This window comes from Pterocles gutturalis, unplaced genomic scaffold (genome assembly GCF_000699245.1).
Source record: "Pterocles gutturalis isolate BGI_N339 unplaced genomic scaffold, ASM69924v1 scaffold5314, whole genome shotgun sequence".
Taxonomy (NCBI): domain Eukaryota; kingdom Metazoa; phylum Chordata; class Aves; order Pterocliformes; family Pteroclidae; genus Pterocles; species Pterocles gutturalis.
In genome coordinates this window covers 36330-54866 of record NW_010127989.1, presented here as the reverse complement: position 1 = coordinate 54866, position 18537 = coordinate 36330, and the positions used below count along the sequence as shown (strand labels likewise).

Sequence of the window (18537 nt, the reverse complement as noted above, 5' to 3'; positions counted from 1 at the left end):
AAATTAAAATATTATACACTAAAAATATGTATGATTTTGGGGTCTGCTAATTCATTCAGTTTAAAAAGAAAAACACAGATAATTTGCAACTTCTCTTTGATTTAAATTAAATTTAGAGATTGGGAAGTATAAGATCATGAACTTTACAAGTTTAAGATTTCTTGTGCTCAGTTTTTTGTACTTGCTTTTGACGCAGGCTCAAACTTGTTGTGGTGGCCTATTATCCAGTCATGGCAAAAGATATGTGATTGATATTTTTTATTTGGATAGCCTGTCAGATCTTAGGGTTCTAAGATAATTCCAGCTGACTCTCCTTTAAAACACACGCAATTAAAGGGTGTGGGCAGGTACACAAAACCCCTTCAACCGACCTGTGTCTGTCACGGTATGTTAAACCCTTCCCTACTCAAACCCAAGAGATTTTGCAGTGAAAGGCATTTCCCATAACTGCCAGAGCAGAACACAACTGTCTGTATATGCTGTTAAAGAGTCCCTCGCTTCTAACATTTGACAAGAACTATTAGTTTTGCATCTAAAAAGAGAATGCTGAGCTATTCTGCATGACTTTGTCATTCCTAAATCTCCTGACACTCCACCCTCCCCAGCTCAGCATTCCTCTGAGTAAAGCAAGCAGAGCTCTCTAAGAGGTGTTGTTATAATTAGGGTGATTATAATGGGGTGGGGAGATACTGTCAGTTGCCAAGGTTTTCTGTGTAATATCAGCGAGAATGTACTGTGAAGGAGAGACTCGCAATGACTGGATTTTTGCTGTATTATTCTCACCTAATGTTTACTCATATAGGCTTATAAAGAGTGGCAACAGATTTTTCAGCCCAAAGCAGAGAGGTTCTGAATGAAAGATTACAAAGTGTGCAAACACCCTCAAAATCAGCCTTCACAGGAGAAGTAGGCTAAGTTTTACTTTTTCCACAACAGATTTCTTTTTTATTCCTTCTTCAGGATAGAGAAGGTGAGAGAAGAATCTCCTTCCGTCTCAACTTGTATTTGCCTCCTCTGCCCTAACGCTGCAAACCCCTCTGTGTTTGTGTGTGTTCCATTTGTGCTCGCACGAAGTCCCACTGACTTCAGTGAGAAAACATGTGGGAATGAAGTGTAACTGTTTGCAAGACTGACTGCTTCATCTCTTGCTCTGCATTCTTGTGCATTCTACATGCACTGCGAGAAGTCCCATTAGCTCGGACTGTAACACTTCCCAAGGGCTGGATCTGTCTTCATACCCGTATCTTGCAGAGCACTGGGAACACTGTTGGCACTTAGCTAATACATGCCATAAACATATATAATAAATGACTGAAGTAATTTCACATCAATGTCTTCATAATAGCACACAAGCCACTACATGAAGAAAACCCTTTCTTGCTATTTAAGACTGCTTTTCAGAAAATGTCAGCATAACCTGTCAGAATAACAGCTGCATTAATGATCCAGCTGTCCTCAAGCAGGTTTGATCTTGCCTTGGAATTTATGTAGCTAGTGTGTCTACAAAAGACTGACAAGGCTGCGCCACTGTGCTTTTGGTTTGATGGGATGTTACCCTAGATGAAAGATCAGACATATTTTCCAGTGTCTTGGCATGAGAAAATAGCAAGATCTAACTGATTTATATTTCTTCAGTAATCCCTCTCCCTGTCCCTACACTGTCAACAATAAAGATAGCTAGTCATTACGAGCTATGGCTAGGAGCTGCCTCTCAAAACCATCAATGGAGATCCAGAGCCTCATTGTCAACCCCATGATTCTAATCTAGTGCATTTAATTTTAAAGGCATCAATGGAGAGCAGTGCTGCAAGACTGAGGTAGACGATTCTTTGATGTTAATGATAAGAAAAGTTGAACGTACATGGTAGTAGTTCTCTATCTGCAGTTTCTGTACAAATAGGGTAAGGGTAGAAAAGATGTCCTTTTTCCAGTGGATAGGGGATCATTCTGAAAGCTAAAAAGAAAACAACACCATGCACAAGTTACTGTGAGTGTGGCAGTCACTGAACATACTTTACTGTATTTACCATTTTTAAAAACAAACATAGACAAAACATTTATATTTGGTTGCAAACAGCATATAAATTGCTTAATGAAATGTCAAAATATACATCTACACTTAGCTTTTAATTCTGCAAACACTTATGTTTGTTTTTATTCTTGGGAGAATGTTCCTGAGCATCAAGTGAGACCACATTGCAAGTACATGCACAAATGCCTGCATGATCAGAGCCCATTGTACTTAAAATTCCATAGCCAAATTTACACATTTTCTGGTAGGCTTTTAGGCTGCAGAATTTTAAAATTTCAGGGGAAGGAAGTGTATCTGATATAACAGGCATAGCCTACAAAAATGACCAGCCAAGCTTGTGTATTCAGGCCAATACTTGCAATCTCTGTGCATCAAGCATAACAGAAGTTTTGCATGGAAAAAAATACCCTACTTGTTTCCCACCACACTCCAGCAAACCAGGTAACACTGATGACTCAAGCCCAGAGAACCAGTTTTCCAACACAGTCATGTTTTCATTTTAGATTTGGCAATCAAAGATTAATACTGAACTATCAAAACCAGGTTCCTCACATGCATTCTTTTTAAATGTAGCAGATCAAGGCAGGTTTCCAATATAAATCTTCAGGTCATGGATTAAATAATACTTAAACTTATGCATTTTAAAAATTGAAAATAATAACAGAGAAGGAGGGAAATGGATTACTAAATCTAGATGGTGATGATGTCATAGGCCATCTGAGTGTAATTTATGGAAATATCAGAATACTTGACTGAATTACAGCTTTGCAATCAAGGCAGCCTTTCCCATTATCCTATATATCATTCTCACTGTTAAAATGTCATCAACGTGTTATTCTCACTACTCCTATGAACATCGGTCACTGAAGCAATATTTTCCTCAACGGATGTCCTAGAACCACTGTATATTTTAGATGCTAGGTACAGCCCACTGCCACATGATAATACTCCATTATCTCTTGCTCACAAGGCAACTGAGGAATTGGTTTAAAATATACAATATCCCAATATTTTCAGTCATGCACACTGCATTTGAAATAATGTTAGCTGTATTTTTTTGTGCAAATACTCCCCTCTCCATAGCACCCCAAAAAGCCAAGTACAAATACAATAATCCAAGCCTTGTATGATCTTTACATGCAACAAACTTGAGCATCTGTACAAAAACATAGGTGGAGGGATGTTCAATGCTCATTACTTCAAAATCACTAACACAAGTTTTTCCTTACAATTTGGCTTAATATTTAAGCAGACAACCAAGCCTCTTCTGCCTTACCCTAAATCACAGTAGTATTAAGATTCTAATCAAAATAAAAAGGGACAGTAATGGTATTGCTTTTACAAAACATGCGAAAAAACATCAGAATAGATCTTACTGAATTTAAACAGTCATCTTTGACATGAGACCAAATACAGAATATTTATAGCAGAACCGTTTATTTAGTAAAGTTATCAGCCATGGAAGAAAGTGCTCTGGTTCATCTGTATCAGTTTGTGTTTACGTAGGTACTTCTCTGCCTTACTCTTACAGGATTATCTGATCCTATTTTACATTAATCAATTCAGGTAGCACAGAGGCAGCTTTGACATTCAACTGTGTGGTCGTTGTAAAAGCTACCATAGCATTTGAGAACTAGGTTTTTCTTCTTCATGCAAACAATAGGAAACATGACACAAGCTTAGAAACTGACAGTGACGAACAAGCTCTTCAGACTCTTTTGAAATTTGGCCACACTTGAAACTTCAGACCTTCTGTACAGAGCACCTGGACCAAACCCAGAGCAACGTTTCATGGGGTGTTACTTGGGCTTTTTTAGTTGTACGATGAATAAAACTGTACTTTGACTGATTGAATGAAAATAGAGAAGGAAACAACCAACATTCCAGTTTGATGATGATCATTATAATCTCACTTTTCTCAATTTTTGAATGTAATTCTGGAAAAACACGCTGTGAGAATTTTGGAGTTTAAAATATCACAATGACATTTCTGCACAAACTTTGCTAGAGGCTGTTTTAATTAGGAGTGACCTTTTTCTCCTCAAAAGCACTCAAAATGTACCCCCAAGTGACTGACTTAATGCACTTTATTCTGCCCAGTTCCCACAAAGTCAGAACTGAATAGTGTTTGTATGTGGGCATTAAACTCCTACATACAAGCTACTAAAGTGAGACTTCGGGTTTTTTAAGCACACTGACAGAATAGTACAATTTAAAGACATGGCAAATACATAAATGCCTAGAAAGAAAGTGAGGGCAACTGACCAAGTACTGTATGTAGACTGCTGGTTAGAACTAGTGTTTAATTAAATTTAATTACTCTTTAATTACTCAACTGGTTTAAACTTACAATTGCACAGAGAAGCCATGGAAACCTTTTGCAAGTAAAGGACATGAGAGTGACATAAATAGTTCACTACATCCGAAAATAATATTAGCCAGATTAAGATATGGATCAAAAGTTATGATTATTGGACTAGATACTGGTGAAACCATTAAAATCCATGGGAATCTTTATGCATGAGCAAAATCTGAACAAAATTCTTGAGGACCGGTGCACTGTCCATCTCTCCCTGAAATCACTGTGCATAATGAACTACGGATTTTTCTTTAGAGGTTATGCAACAGTACTATTTTACCTCTTTGCAGGCTACTATATAAATATTAGCTAATGAATTACATATTCAGATTGCTGTGGAGGTAATAAGGAGAGGAAAGAGTTAATGCAGTTAGGTGGGAATGCCCTACACTGCCTTCAGGCACAGATGACAAGACTTCCTAAGTTGCCGGAGGACTGCAGGGCAGCCAACCTCCTGTGCCAAAAGCTGGTCCTTGTAAACAGACCCTTAGGAACTCCCCAGCCTGACAAAGCAAAATAAGATCTGTTCAGCATTCCCTGTTAATGATGGGATAATGAGCCTCAGGCTAAAGGACCTCTGCAAGCATCTGGAAGAGAAGAAACACTATGTAAAAGCAAACCACTGAAAATAAGTCACTGTGAAGGAAGCTACGGCAGAGAAAATACCTGACTGGGAGAAATGACAGGAAAGGAGCACGCAGGTAGGCCAGAGAACAATGCAGCAGAGCAGACCCCAGGTGGCAATGGTATGGATTACTGAGCAATGTGTTCCATACACCTAAAAATAAAGCCACTGCTTCCTCAGGGACCCTACATTGCAAATTAGGCAAGTTCAGGCCATTTCATACCGTGACTGAGACAGTAAGTCACTTTTATAATGGAGGTATTAAGTGCATTTCTGTAGGAATTATCATGGTGACAAACTATCTTTTCTAACAAATCTAAACAAGAACAGCAAATGGAGAAAGAAAAAAAAAAGGTGGTGTAACAATATACAGAGGCTGAAAGAGAACAGAATAAAGTAGAGCAGAAAAGGGGAATGAGATTACATAGAAAAAAACATGCATTAAAAAAAGCCCACAAAGGCTGATTATAAGTGGCACTTTTTAATTCTCGGAAAACTGAAAAAAACCCCCACACCTCAAAGACAGGATAACACAGGTCAGAAGGTTACCATATGACATTTGGAAGTCATATACTCCAACCTCCTACTCAAAGCAGGGTCATCTTCAAAGTTAGGTCTGGTTGCTTGGAGCCATGTCCAGCTGACCTCTGAGTATCTCCGGGGATAAAGACCCCACAACACACCAGCAACCTGTGTCAGTGCATCACCACTCTGACTCTGAATATATTTTTCTTATGTCTAGATTAAATTTCTCATTTCAACTTGTGTGTACTGCCTCTTGACTCTCTCTTGTGCCCTTCTGAGAAGACTTTGACTCTGTCTTCCATTATAATATCTTCACTGGGCGCTGGAAGACAGCAACTGGATCCCTCCCTCACCTACTGGAAGTCTTTTCCAAGTTTAGCAACATCAGCTCTCTCAGCCTCTTTTCCTTATCACACATTCCAGTCCCCTATGCATCCCAGTAATCCTCCACTGGACTCACACCAGTTTGTCAATTAAAAAAAAAGTTATAAGATACTGTATCATTCTATACTACACATGAATATTTATCTGCCTGTAAGGCATTTTCATAGTTTCTCAATATCAAAGCATTCACAGAATCATAGAACAGTTTAGGCTGGAAGAGACCTTTAAAGATCATCTAGTCCAAACCCTCTGCCATGGACAAGGACATCTTTCACTAGATCAGGTCGCTTGAAGCCTTGAACACTTCCAGTGATGGGGCATCCACAATTTCCCTGGGTGACCTGTTCCAATGTCTCACCAGCCTTATTGTAAAAAAATTCTTCCTTATGTCTAATGTAAATCTAACCTCTGTCAGTTTGAAACCATTCATTCAAATAATGACAAACTAATCTCTGCAACTCTGGAATGAGGAAGATAAATTATTATCCCCTCATCCATGAGTAAGAAAATATGTCTCAAAGAAGATGTGAAATTTTGTTCAGTATTACACAAAGAACACAATCCAAGAATTCAGAACTCTTTTTCTCATTAAACGAAGTTTGTATTTTCAGTCTGAATTTCAAATATTTCAATGTTGGTGAGGATTTAACTAACCACTTAAATTCCTCTATACTATACTTCACAAAAAGCTACTATTTTCTCATTACATTCAACAAAAATACTTGATTAACTCCTTTGTAAGAAAGAGAATTACTTACTGCCTTCCCATGTACAGTGTAAGAGATTCAATGCCCCCTCTACTCTTTTCCAGTGTTGAAGATGAAAGAAAGCATATGCTATTGCTTCACTGTCCCCTCTCTTCAGAATATGTTCAGGGGGCAGAATTAAGCTTTTCATTTCTAGTAGATACTGCAATGAAAAAGCAGAGCACAATTATTTCAGAGGTAATGAAAAAACCAAAAAGCTGACTAGAATTCTCTAACGCACACTGAAAGGTCTATTTCCCTAAAGTACTTTCTCTCATAAGTGTTTCATCAAATGTGTAACATCACCAACTGCACTTGAAGATAATTATTGAATTATTCCCAAAGACTAAGATATGCTGACAGATGGTTAATGTTCTGCTCTTCAGCTGTAGTAGGGGGACTACAGAGAATTTCAATATGAGATGTCTCTCTTATCAAAGGAGATGGAAAAAAGGGCTCAAAGCAGAAAAGAGAATCTAGTTACAAGAACTTTTTAATTGAAAGCGTTCATAATAAAATGAATAGGACATTAAGCAGTTTGATACATCCTGTCTTCCTATAAGGAAACACACAGTACTCATAGTTTGCACACAGGTTGCTTTACTGCATTGGCATCAACTAGTTGCTACGGCTATGAACATGCAAGGTTGGCAGCCACCAAGTAGTTACCAACAAGTTACAAAGCAAAAAAAGTTACCAAATGTAACAAATACCTAATTTCCAGAAAAAAAAGTTTAAACTTCCTAGTCGAAATAGTTATTGAATCTGGTATGAAAATAAAGAGCACCACTAACTAAACCCACAAGCAACTGTCCCTGTTACTGGATCCCCCATAACAGAAGTGGATGAAACACACGGAGGGTTCATGCCACAGGAGAAGACCGAGGCCCTGGACATTATTTAAGCAGGTGATTTTTCCTCCTTCCCCGGCCCACGAACTAGACCACTACCAGTTCAGCAGACACTATCTCATCACTGGTGTTACTACATTCCAGTTAGTGGAGGGGAAAGATACAGAGGAGGGGAAAGATACTCCCCTTGTTGGCACGCTTTATGGGGAAAGGAATGACGGACAGAAATCACAGGCTTTTCAAATCAACTCCTGTTTGTCAGTTCTCCTCCAAGAAGTGTAACGTTTCCCAGCTGTGTGCTGACTGCTCTTCAGCAGTGTAAGGAAACTGTTGATCTCTTCCAGGATGCCCAAGAGCAAATATTATCCCACCAGGCTATTTAAGTTAACACAAGAGGCAGCAAGTGAGTCAGGCAGCAGACTGTCAGGCCCTAACACAAGGTTCGGAAAGGAAAGTTATGGTTAATCATTGGCAAAAAGAGAGTGGGCGGGCTGCCCCTCCGCTTCACTATGGCCTCTGTGCCTATGCACCGGTCTCTGCTTTGGTCTGGAAGGAGGAGTCCTGCAAGACCTAGGGATGGACAACAACCAAGTGCAGGCACCCAAGAGATGGCAACTTGACATCAGAGGTGAAACAGAGGTATGGGGGGTGTTAACCTTCCACAGCTGCTGTCAAACACTGGCTTTGGTGAACATGACACTGCAGGGCATGCTTGAGCACCCTCTCAGTGTGTGAGCTGGTGCAGAAAAGACGAGAAAAGAGGGCAACATAAATGGGAACTGAAAATCAGCCTTGGGGAAAGGAAGAGGAAAGGCCAGAGGGAAATGAGAACAAATAGCGGGATGTCATGGAGGGCATCCTAGAGCTAGTTACCCTTTCGCCTGAAGGAGCCTGGAAGGAGCTTGCAAATAGGTAAAGGATTTGAAGAGACTGTGATCAAAGCAGAGAAATATCAACCCTGGGAAACAGATAAATACTTCAAAGAGGAAAGAGAAATCACATGTGTTTCTGATGCAGGTAATAGTATTAAAGGAGAATAAACTGAATTACCAGTGGGAGTAATATGTGTGATACTTAGATATTCTCTAAAGCCTTTCAGAAAAATTTGAGAGAGCTGCGGAACAGGTGGATTAATGGAGGATGCTGCAGTTTAGTATGCAGAACAGGGGATTAAGAGTGGCAGAGAGAATAGAACAGAGAGCTGACAGGAGGGAGGGAGCTGCCAGGTTTACAGAGACACAGGAAACATTCTTATTCACTGCCTTAATGAATTTGCCACCCTTTTAAAAACACACATTATACCTGTTGAGCAGAATGGAATTGGGTTCTAAGAGCTGCAAGTTCCTGTCTGTATTACTAATTTAGATCATAACTCTTATTTCCCTTTTTTCCCCCAAAAGTAAATGAGAAAGTAAGTTCTCAGTATTTAAATATGTCAATCAAAGGAAAAAAAAAAAAAAACAAACCCAAAAGCCATGTCCCTATTTGTAGGTAAAGAAAAACCAGGATGAAATGTCCTATTTCTAGGAGTGTTGGGATGAAAATATGTGAATTTGGTTCTTAAGTATTGCTTGTTATCAGCGATTAAAACAAATCAAGTGGAAATACCAGATGGAAGGTTATATCTTGATACTTGCAAATCATTCTTAGTCCTCACTCTGTTGTGTTGACTTTTCAGTCTGCATTTTTCTCAGTTTCAGAACCTCCCTCGTTACTCTACCACAGCTACTTTCCCAAACAAATAGTCTATAATGTGGTTTGGTGATATTCAAGAAGACCCAAAATTAAAGTTGATGGATGGCTCAAGTCTCACTGTTTTATGCACAAAGGTCAGCCACGCTTTTGGGGCATACAAGCTGTCAATGAATTTATTCTGGAGGCATTTCCAGCACGAATGCTAATTGTACACAGACCCAGAGAGACTTCATCTGGAACATTCTGTACAGTTCTCATCAGGCACTTTCAGGAACATAAAGATCAAATTCTACAAGTACTGGCACCCAGATACTTGACAGGCAGAACTGAATCCCAGCCATCTTGCATTGTCCATGAAATGAACATGGTCCCCCTGAAACATTTTGGATTGGACAAGCAGACAAATTCCAGTAAAATGAAATTAAATAAAAAAAAATTTCTTCAAAAACTATCCAATTAGCTGTAGTCCTTGTGCTGCCCATATAATGTGTGAATCACAGCCCTAATGGAGTTCTGTGTGCAACAAGTACCTCCAGCTCTTGGAAAAAAAACAGCCAAAGACATCTGACTGTAGTTTCCAAGAGGCTGCTATAGCACTTAAAGATACTACATTAGGCAGGTACAGTCTTCTTTTCAGCCAGCACAGACTTCAGGTTGGGAATGTAACTATTCATATCTCAACATTTCCAAAGGCCTCAGTCCAGAGCATAGCCCTTGCTGCTACAGGACTAATATGAACATGAGGTCCTACCATACCACTAAAATTCATATCAGCATGAACTCCATCTAGCTTTACACAAAACAACCTACACCTCTTGACAAACTCCCTACTAACTGCAACTCCTGATACACCAGCATCCTCTCAGATTCAACCACGATCTTTACAATTTAAGTAATAAAACTCCACTACCTTTTCAACACTTTGAATACACAGGGAAGATGGGAGCCCTCTGTCATCCTGACAGGGCTCTGAACCCAAGCGTGGTTCCACTTCAGAGGGAGAGTCAAGTAACAGCCTAAATAGGAAACTTAGCAAAGAGCTAGCCATCATGGAGGAAGTGGAGATGGCAAGCCCAGCACCATCTCCAAGTGCATTTGGTTTTCAATGATGAATAAAGAAGTTTAACTACAACAAGGAAGAGCATGTCACCACCATCTGGGGCTATCATGTTCCTTTAAAAAAGGAATCAGCTCAGAAAAGACAAGTCTAGAAAATTTCAGCCAAAATGACCTAGCCTTAATCAAGCCATGAGCGAACACTGAAACTGCGCAATGATTTCTGTCATTAACAGATAGCTCAATCAGCCCTTCTCCACTGCACTGTTTTGACTTGGATTTTTTTGGTTGTCTTTTTTGTTTATCTGGTCTCTCTCTTCTCTCATCCCAAACTTTTTCCTGTCAAAACCTTGTATTTTAGGAGTTACAAGGGTAACTATATTTTTCACATGCTTCCACAGAGGGCTTCATGGCTACTTATGTGACATTGTAATAAATATTGCTCAGCTATAGCCATTCTGTACCCATATGGGAATATGCCTTTTAATGACCACTTGGAGGATGACAATGGACCTTGTACACATGAAGTAAAACATGGTGGAGTTTATATTTCTCTTACTTGAATTGATTGAACATACATTATTTATTTCATAATATTGACAACACTCTTGCTACTAATTCTCCTCTGCTGGGAGTGCTTTTAACATTGCACATCAATGAGCTACGTCAGTGCCCTTTTAGAAAATAAATCAACCTATTTGAGGCAGGTTTCCTTTGTTTCCTCAGTTGTGCACTTTGCCTCTGAAATTACAGCCCAGGCTGCAAATAGGCAATAATCACTCCTGCACCTGTGACTGCATCCCTCCAGGCCAGAATATGAGAATTTAACATTGTCTGAACAGGAACTCTCCTCCTCCCAGTGGGATGAACAGCACAAGCTTAAAAGAGTTTCAAAATACTGGTTTCTACAAGCCCAGAGAAGCCACTTGTAGGTCACCGTACAAGTTCTCATTGGATTGATGGTAATTAAGAAGTTTGGCCTTTTTGCTGGAGATACAAAACCAAATCACTGTCTCACTGAACAGTTAAAAACTCTCTTCAACACATCTTGAATATTTTCTCTGTAATATCATGGGGCGTGCAGAACAGATTCATTTCCCATCTGGTATATGAATTTGTTTGCATTGTTTGTTTCTATTAGCAACTACAACTTACTAGAAACCACACAAGCATACAGACAGACACAGTTCTTATTAAAAAAAAATTAAGTAAGAAAGAAATGAGAAGGGATGAAATGGAGAACAGATAAATCACTAAGTGTTTAAGTCAGTGGTTTGTTAAACCCTTTTAAGAAACTGTTTACATATAAAATTTGCATTTCTTAAAGTAATATCACTATTTAAGTTGTCCCCGATTCAAGTGCAGCAATCTTCAGCAGGTACTCTCTTTAAACCAACTCAGCTCCTGGCTTACATAGCAAACTCATAAAACTGTGTGCAGAGTACACTTTTGACTTATTTTTAACAATTAGATATATGAACCATCATCTGTTTTCTCTTCCCTCTGACTTGACTGAATAGTTCATGTCTCATATATTACAGAAAAGAGGGGAGGCTTTTCAGGAGGAGTTTGAATGCAGGGGGGGAGCCTCACAAATCAGTTCAGAAAGGGTGTTGCACAACTGGGGAATGTCCCAGAAATAGCTGTGGTACTTTATCAGCATTAGCTTGGGACAGTTGCATTACATATAAGTGGGGAAACTCCAAACACAAGATATAAATAATACTGATTATTTAAGAGTTGCGTGTATATGTGTACACATATTCTCTTTTTCCCACCCACTCCACAAATTATGTACTCTCCATGACATAGGATGTACTACTCTCTTTTGCATACAAAACCCTCCAGAATTAAAGTGATACCCCAACTGCTTCAGTGGCAATAAAAACCTTCTTGTTTAACTCTTAAATTTTTGAGCAGCATATTGTGAGACAGTGTCAGCACACTTCCTTGGGACCAAAACTCCACAGCGCATGGTGCTACACTAAAACAGAAGGATACTAGTCCATAGAATCTCATTTAAGACAAAGATGGTTGAAAAAAATTCAGACAAATCTTCACAAACAAGTGATACAACTTGTTGTATTCTGCTTATAGTGAAATTCACAGCTCTTTGCTTTTTTGTCTTTCCTGCTGTACTTCTGACTTCAATCTGCTATTGGTTATGTTTGTCTTCTACTAAAAAGAACCCTGAAAACACTCCGCCTGGTGAAGTGCTTTCTTTTTACACAGGCAATCTCTGCCACAGTATAAAGCTGCAATCCGCTGTAGCTGAGCTGTTTCAGTAATACAAACAAGACAAACTGTAGATAGATGTAATATCTTTTATCAGATGCTTTTGTGGTATTGCTTAAAAAATTAAGTCACTTTCAAGCACAGACACCTTTTACAGGTAAGATGTCTTCAGAATGAGAAGTCCTGATCGCTTTGAGAGTGGTTCCATTTTCACTCAGTCAAGAAGGAGTCATAGCTGACACACCTGAGCTGGCCTTAACCCTGCACAGCTCAGCTTCCAGAAACAACACAGCCAGGTCAGCTGCCCAGCTTCCTGGAGAGATCTGGCAGGCTGCACTGAGCTCTGGATTGCCTTTGTTCACTTAAACCAAATTCTGGTACCTCCACACGTCACGTCTTGACTTCAGTGTATTCCAAAACCAATGAAAATTTATCACCTATGGCTGCGACTTAATAGACTGATCTCTGGGAATTAAATTGTCACTGAAACATACTCGAAGATGGAAGAAGGAAGGTTATTTGCTGGAACGGTGGCTGCCTGAAGAAAGACTATCAGCCTTATTAGGTTGTTTTTGTGCAGACAGAAAATAAAAACCTCAGACCTCTGCAACATTACTATGGAACACTGGACTGCAACTTGGCCATAATCTGCTAGGGAAAAATCATCAGCATTGTAAGAAACCCATGGTTCTTTTACACAAACCTGCAATAGGTCACAACGGGAGACCCAGTCTCCCCTTCTTACTAAATCCAGCTCAGCAGCATGTCAGAGTGTTCAGAGTGTGTTCCCTTTATTCCCTCTGTCTCAGAATCTCTTTACAAAAATCTGCAATTTCCAGTTAAATGTCTTGAAAATTGATATCCAGTAATAATCATTTCATGTGATAATTCTAAATTTTAATGATTTTCACTGAAAATTGTAAAATCTCCTTTTGAGACAAACCAGAAACATACTAATAATTTATTTTCTCTTTAATAGTGCAGTTCCCTGCTTTCAAGGCTTCTGCTGGGAACTTTGCAAATGCTTTTAATAATTTGTCACCTTTGTAATTTATTTCTTGCTCAGTGTGAACAAGAGAGACTCATTAGTGTTTAAATCCTAAAGAAGCTCTGAAGACATACTAGTTTTGTGTCACTGTTAGATTTCTTCTGATGCTGCTTGCTAAAACTTATCTCCATTTCATTAAGAACAAATTGGTTATGACTTCAATCATAACTGAGTGGAAAATGAGGTTTAATATCCATACTGTGAATAAAATTATAACCAAAAAAATATTTTTGCCACCTTATCCTTTAGCTAATAGCAGAAAGAATGAGTGTGAAACCAGCAGTGCTGGATATTAATCTGTATTAGGCTATACTGTTTTAATGTTAAAATATGAACTAAAAAAGCCTAGAGTCTGCTCCAATTACTATCTTGTTATCCCGGTAATTTATATGTTTCACAAAGGTTTTCAATTTCAAAATTACAGACTTTGAAAAACTGAGGCAATCAATTAGCAATGTGAACTGAAAAACTCAGGAGCTCAACTGAGGAAGAGGACTGGAATTTATTTAAATCTAAAGTACCAAAAATAACACACAATCTGCATTTCACATACAGGGCAACTTGTCAGAAGGGAGATTCAGCCTTGTATTCAACAGCCACCTAAACAGAAGCTGGCTAGTGAGAACGGGGTCACAAGCCATGAATGAAAGTACTGATCTACATGAAAAGCAGCATCTGGGAGGCCTGGAAGTGGAGAGGTTATGGAGCAACTGCCACAACTTACAGTAAGGTAGATTTGGCAAAGGAAGTCAAACCAAAGAAGAGCAAGGCCTGAAGTATAAACAGGAAAAGAGCAAGCAAAAAGATAGTAAATGAAGGCTTAGCCTCAGTTTTATGACAGTGCAGAGCACAGAGACAATAGCAGGATGGACATCAGGAGCATGTACAGAAGTGGAGGCCATTGCAGCCAATGATCTCTGTCCCCTAACAGTGAATGAACAAGTCCCAGAAATGGCCAGGCCAGCATAACTGACTTAAAACAAAAAGATCCTCACTCAGACTCAAATAATCCAGTAATGAGAGAAGTAAATGCAATGCCATTCATTTTAAAAGGAGGGAAGCAGTATGTGTTAATATGGAATCACTATATGCAAACTGTTAAAAAAGATTTTGATGGAAAGAATTATTAACAGCATGACAGTAAATGAGGAAAATGGAACAGGCTCCCAAGGAGAGCTCACAGCAGGCTAAACTGGTATCTTTGCTTGGCAAAATATCTGATTTTTCAGACAGCAAGGACAGAATATTCTAACCGAGCTTCAGTAAAACATTCCGAAAGGTTCACCCAGTACAAGACTGGAATAGAGAGTTAAACAGGCAGCCAGGCAGAGAAATATCAATGGCTGTGTTAGTGCAAGAACCATTGCGATGGGAGAAAGTAAACAGAGTTCCACAGAAGCAGTCCTGGAACCAAACTTCATTTCATATTTTCATTTTATAGCTTGGCACAAAAATAGATCAGCTAATAATACAAAGGGGCTCATCTCACCTAAATCTTGTTCTCTAAAAATCAGGCTTTTACTGGAAAATAGTTGCTCCTTTCATAGTCAATGCAGAAACAGGCACCTCGGAGGGAAAGTCTGTCTAGAGATGTCTAAGATAGTTCCTTCTTTCCACTGCCTGTAGAGGAAGTCTAGATGATTTTATTAAACAAACAGCCCAACTTTCAGATAGCTAAACCATGCTATTTAGTGGTTGGGATAAAAGATATAGCTCACAGAAAAAAACACTTAATACCTGCAATGCATGGGAACGAACTTTCTGCAATCCATGCATATACATTGGAGAGGTTTTGGGTTTATTTTGCCCAGACTTGGGTGTTCAGCTGTACCTAATGAACAGGCTCCCTACATTAATACACATCAGCCTTCTGCTCTCCAATGGAGGCTGATTACTTTCAAAGGGCAATACTGGTCCAAAGGAGATTTGGCGAGTGAGGTTCAGAGACAGATCTCCAAGGGCCAAAAAGAATCTGCCTCTAGTTTGCCTTCACAATGAACTTACATACTGCATTACTGAGTATCAGGCGATGAAATAATGAAATACATAGTCTTTAGCAGCCCCTGGACAAGATTCTTACTGCTGAGATACATATCTAGAGAGGCGATTAGGAAATTAAGACATAAATCCCTTTTCTTACTTTGTAGTTCTCAGCAATTATTCATCTCTGAGCTTTGCATTCTCAGAACTTAATGACAGGGTGCTGCATAAGGAATTACTAATGCAACTTATATGAAGCACTCCATGAACTCCAAACACAGGTTCCTTTGTATAGCATGCCAAAAACATATTCTTACATGTAACCATCAAAACAAATAGAACATGCTATTTTGAACTAGAAGATCTTTAATGGCTATTTTGTAAATAATACTATGTCTTTATGCATGGTTCTGTCCTGCAGTGTAGCATTTGCTGGTGTCTACTACTGCAATCCACTGTGTAATTGCTGCTCACGCAGAGGACTCACTCCAACTAAAATTTCAAGTTGCACGGTCCAGAGTAGACACTGAATGTGAAATACCAAATAAAGAAAACTGTGCATACTATCAGCTTCTTTCCCTTCCCATTGTTTGCTCCCCTTTCCACTATATCACTTGTTGATCTAACACAGAAATCTGGAGTTAGGTCCTCAGCAGTGTTAATGCTACAACAATGCTTTCTCCATACTCACTTTTGGCACATGTGGATTAAATTCTACTGCTCTGTGAATAGCTTCTACTGCATTCATCTCTGCAGTACTCAGCCCTCGCCTTGAGGCAGCCTCTGGAGAAAATCTACAAAAGCAAAGAAACAAACACATTAGGTCAGAAGTGCTAGTAAGAAAAAGCCAGAGAAGTAAACTAGAACATGGGCCCATGTAACCAAACTGAGTCAATTTCCTATGCTCTCCAAACTTCCATAGCAAGAGAAAACTCTGAATGATCTATTACAACAAGGCCAATGAAAATCCCAGCAGAAGTGGAAAGCATGTTTGCATCTAATCATAGCAGAAAGTCAGTTCAAACAGTCCTTTCTCTGTCACTGATCTAAATTGGCTCTAGGCGCCTTGCTAAGGGGCATATTCAAGGCTGACATTGCAGAAAAAAAGAAAAAAAAAAAAAAAAAAAGACCAACAATGCCAAATTATTTTTGGAGGGTTTCTATTAAAAACAGGTTTGGGGACGTTTTAGGGAGATTCCCAACCCAATGCCCCTGGGTCAGGTTGGGATGGAAGCACGATGCAGCAGCAGTAGCGGGTGGTCTACTGGCTGCAGCACCATTGAGGGTAGCATGCCCAAACTGTGGGCAAATCATCTGCCCCAGTGAATGAAAAACCAGACCATGCAATCTCTTTCTCACCTCACACCCCACGGCTAACTCCAGAGCTGTACTTGGCAGGCAGACACCACAGGGAAAGCTGTGACAACCTTAGCCCTGCCCTCCCAAGCTGGAGTCGCTGTGTAGGGAGGAAAGATGTTGCAGTAGGTACTGGCGATCTACAGGATAAAAAGAATGAAAGAAAATTACTTAGATCTTGATGTGTACATACACTTTAAAAGCAGAAACTGTCAGGATGTCAGTCAAGAAAATGGCTTTCCACTCTACTTGCTTTCCAACTTTAGGGAGGCATTCGGCCCTCAGGTGCACAGACACAACTCTGCCTGGGATTTGTGTGAAGGCATCTGAGAGCAGAATCGGGTTTTTGAGCTCCATCTCACAAGGAGCTGAGCACCCTTTCAGAGTGGCCCAGTGCTCTCAAGTCCATAGGCATCAAGTAGATGTGCTCAGCAGCCTGGAAGGTTGAGACCCAAGACAAAACTATAACAGTAGTGAGCAGATATCTGTGTCTCTAAAAATATGAACGTCATCTACCTCAGAATCCCTGACATGGTAATGCTAAATCCACCTGCCGCTATTTAAGTAGATGAGCAACTTTCTGACAGCACTTGCAAAATGACATTGCTACCAGTGCATCCACATTTATTTATTACCTTTTTGTGGTCAGGTTTATACAAAGTTGAAGAGGTTCAGCCACACAACACCTTTTAGTTGCATCTTCATTATACTATCTAGGAAGCCAAAGCTCACCAGACAGTATACATAAAATTGAAGCAAGAATTGAATTTATGCTATTTCTCTTCTTTTCTTCTTCTGTAATATATGAAGTGCAATGTTTGATCACTGCAAATATTTCTTATATATAAAGTCATTTTATGAATTTACTGCAGGACTGTATTCTCCTGCTAACCCAGAAGATTGTTAGGGTGTGGGCTCAGCTAAGAGAAATTTCAAGTTAAATCAGGAATTTTGCTGGACTGTGGTTCTTACGCACTTACTTGTCAGAGACAGCTCTGGCTTTGAGCAATGCAGCTGTGTAACATATTGTTGCTGATTTTGGTAAGCTTATATCTGTTGAAAAGAAAGAAAAAAGTAAACATCTGAAAATTTAAAAGTCTGCAGAAAGAAAAGTGTTCAGTTGATACTTCAGATTATGCATGGCAAGCACAGAATAATTAACTGAATTCAGAATACCTTCTGGTCTTGGGACTTGTACTCCCATGTCACATGGATTTTTACATTTCCACCTAATATACAGGCTTTAAAATCTGTGTTAATGATCACTGTAACTGCTATTTAAGCAGCGACTGGGTTCTTTAGAGAACTAATTCAAAGAATGACATGTCAGAAACATAATGACAGAACTCATTACTTCATACATAAATGTATAGGTAACCTGGAATACATGAATTTTCCGTAGTTCACAAAACATCTAAGTAATAGCTGAGGGCTATCTTATTCACTCCTCTTGTTTTCATTCAGAACCAGTTGTCTAATATGAATATGTGGCAGCTATGCAAGACAGGTATTTAAGTAATAATGGATTTGACTTGCAAGCAAACAACCACTAGATTTATTGCAGTTAAAGATCAACAGTAAAATAACATGTTTTGTCTCTTAAAGAAATCTTGGACCAAAATATTCACCAGATAGTCTCTGGCCA

The 18537-nt window shown here is 39.2% G+C and overlaps 1 protein-coding gene across 1 annotated transcript in view; it reads right to left on the bottom strand.

Annotated features, from left to right (window-relative positions):
- The window catches only part of LOC104466122 (suppressor of tumorigenicity 7 protein homolog), a 51701-nt gene that overhangs the window by 1390 nt on the left and 31774 nt on the right, over positions 1–18537 (bottom strand). Inside the window, exons 7-10 of the mRNA XM_010079452.1 lie at positions 17873–17945; positions 16228–16330; positions 6684–6834; positions 1862–1954 (exon numbers count right to left, since the gene is read on the bottom strand). Coding sequence (XP_010077754.1) covers positions 1862–1954; positions 6684–6834; positions 16228–16330; positions 17873–17945 — 420 coding nt within the window. The remainder of the gene's footprint in view (positions 1–1861; positions 1955–6683; positions 6835–16227; positions 16331–17872; positions 17946–18537) is intronic.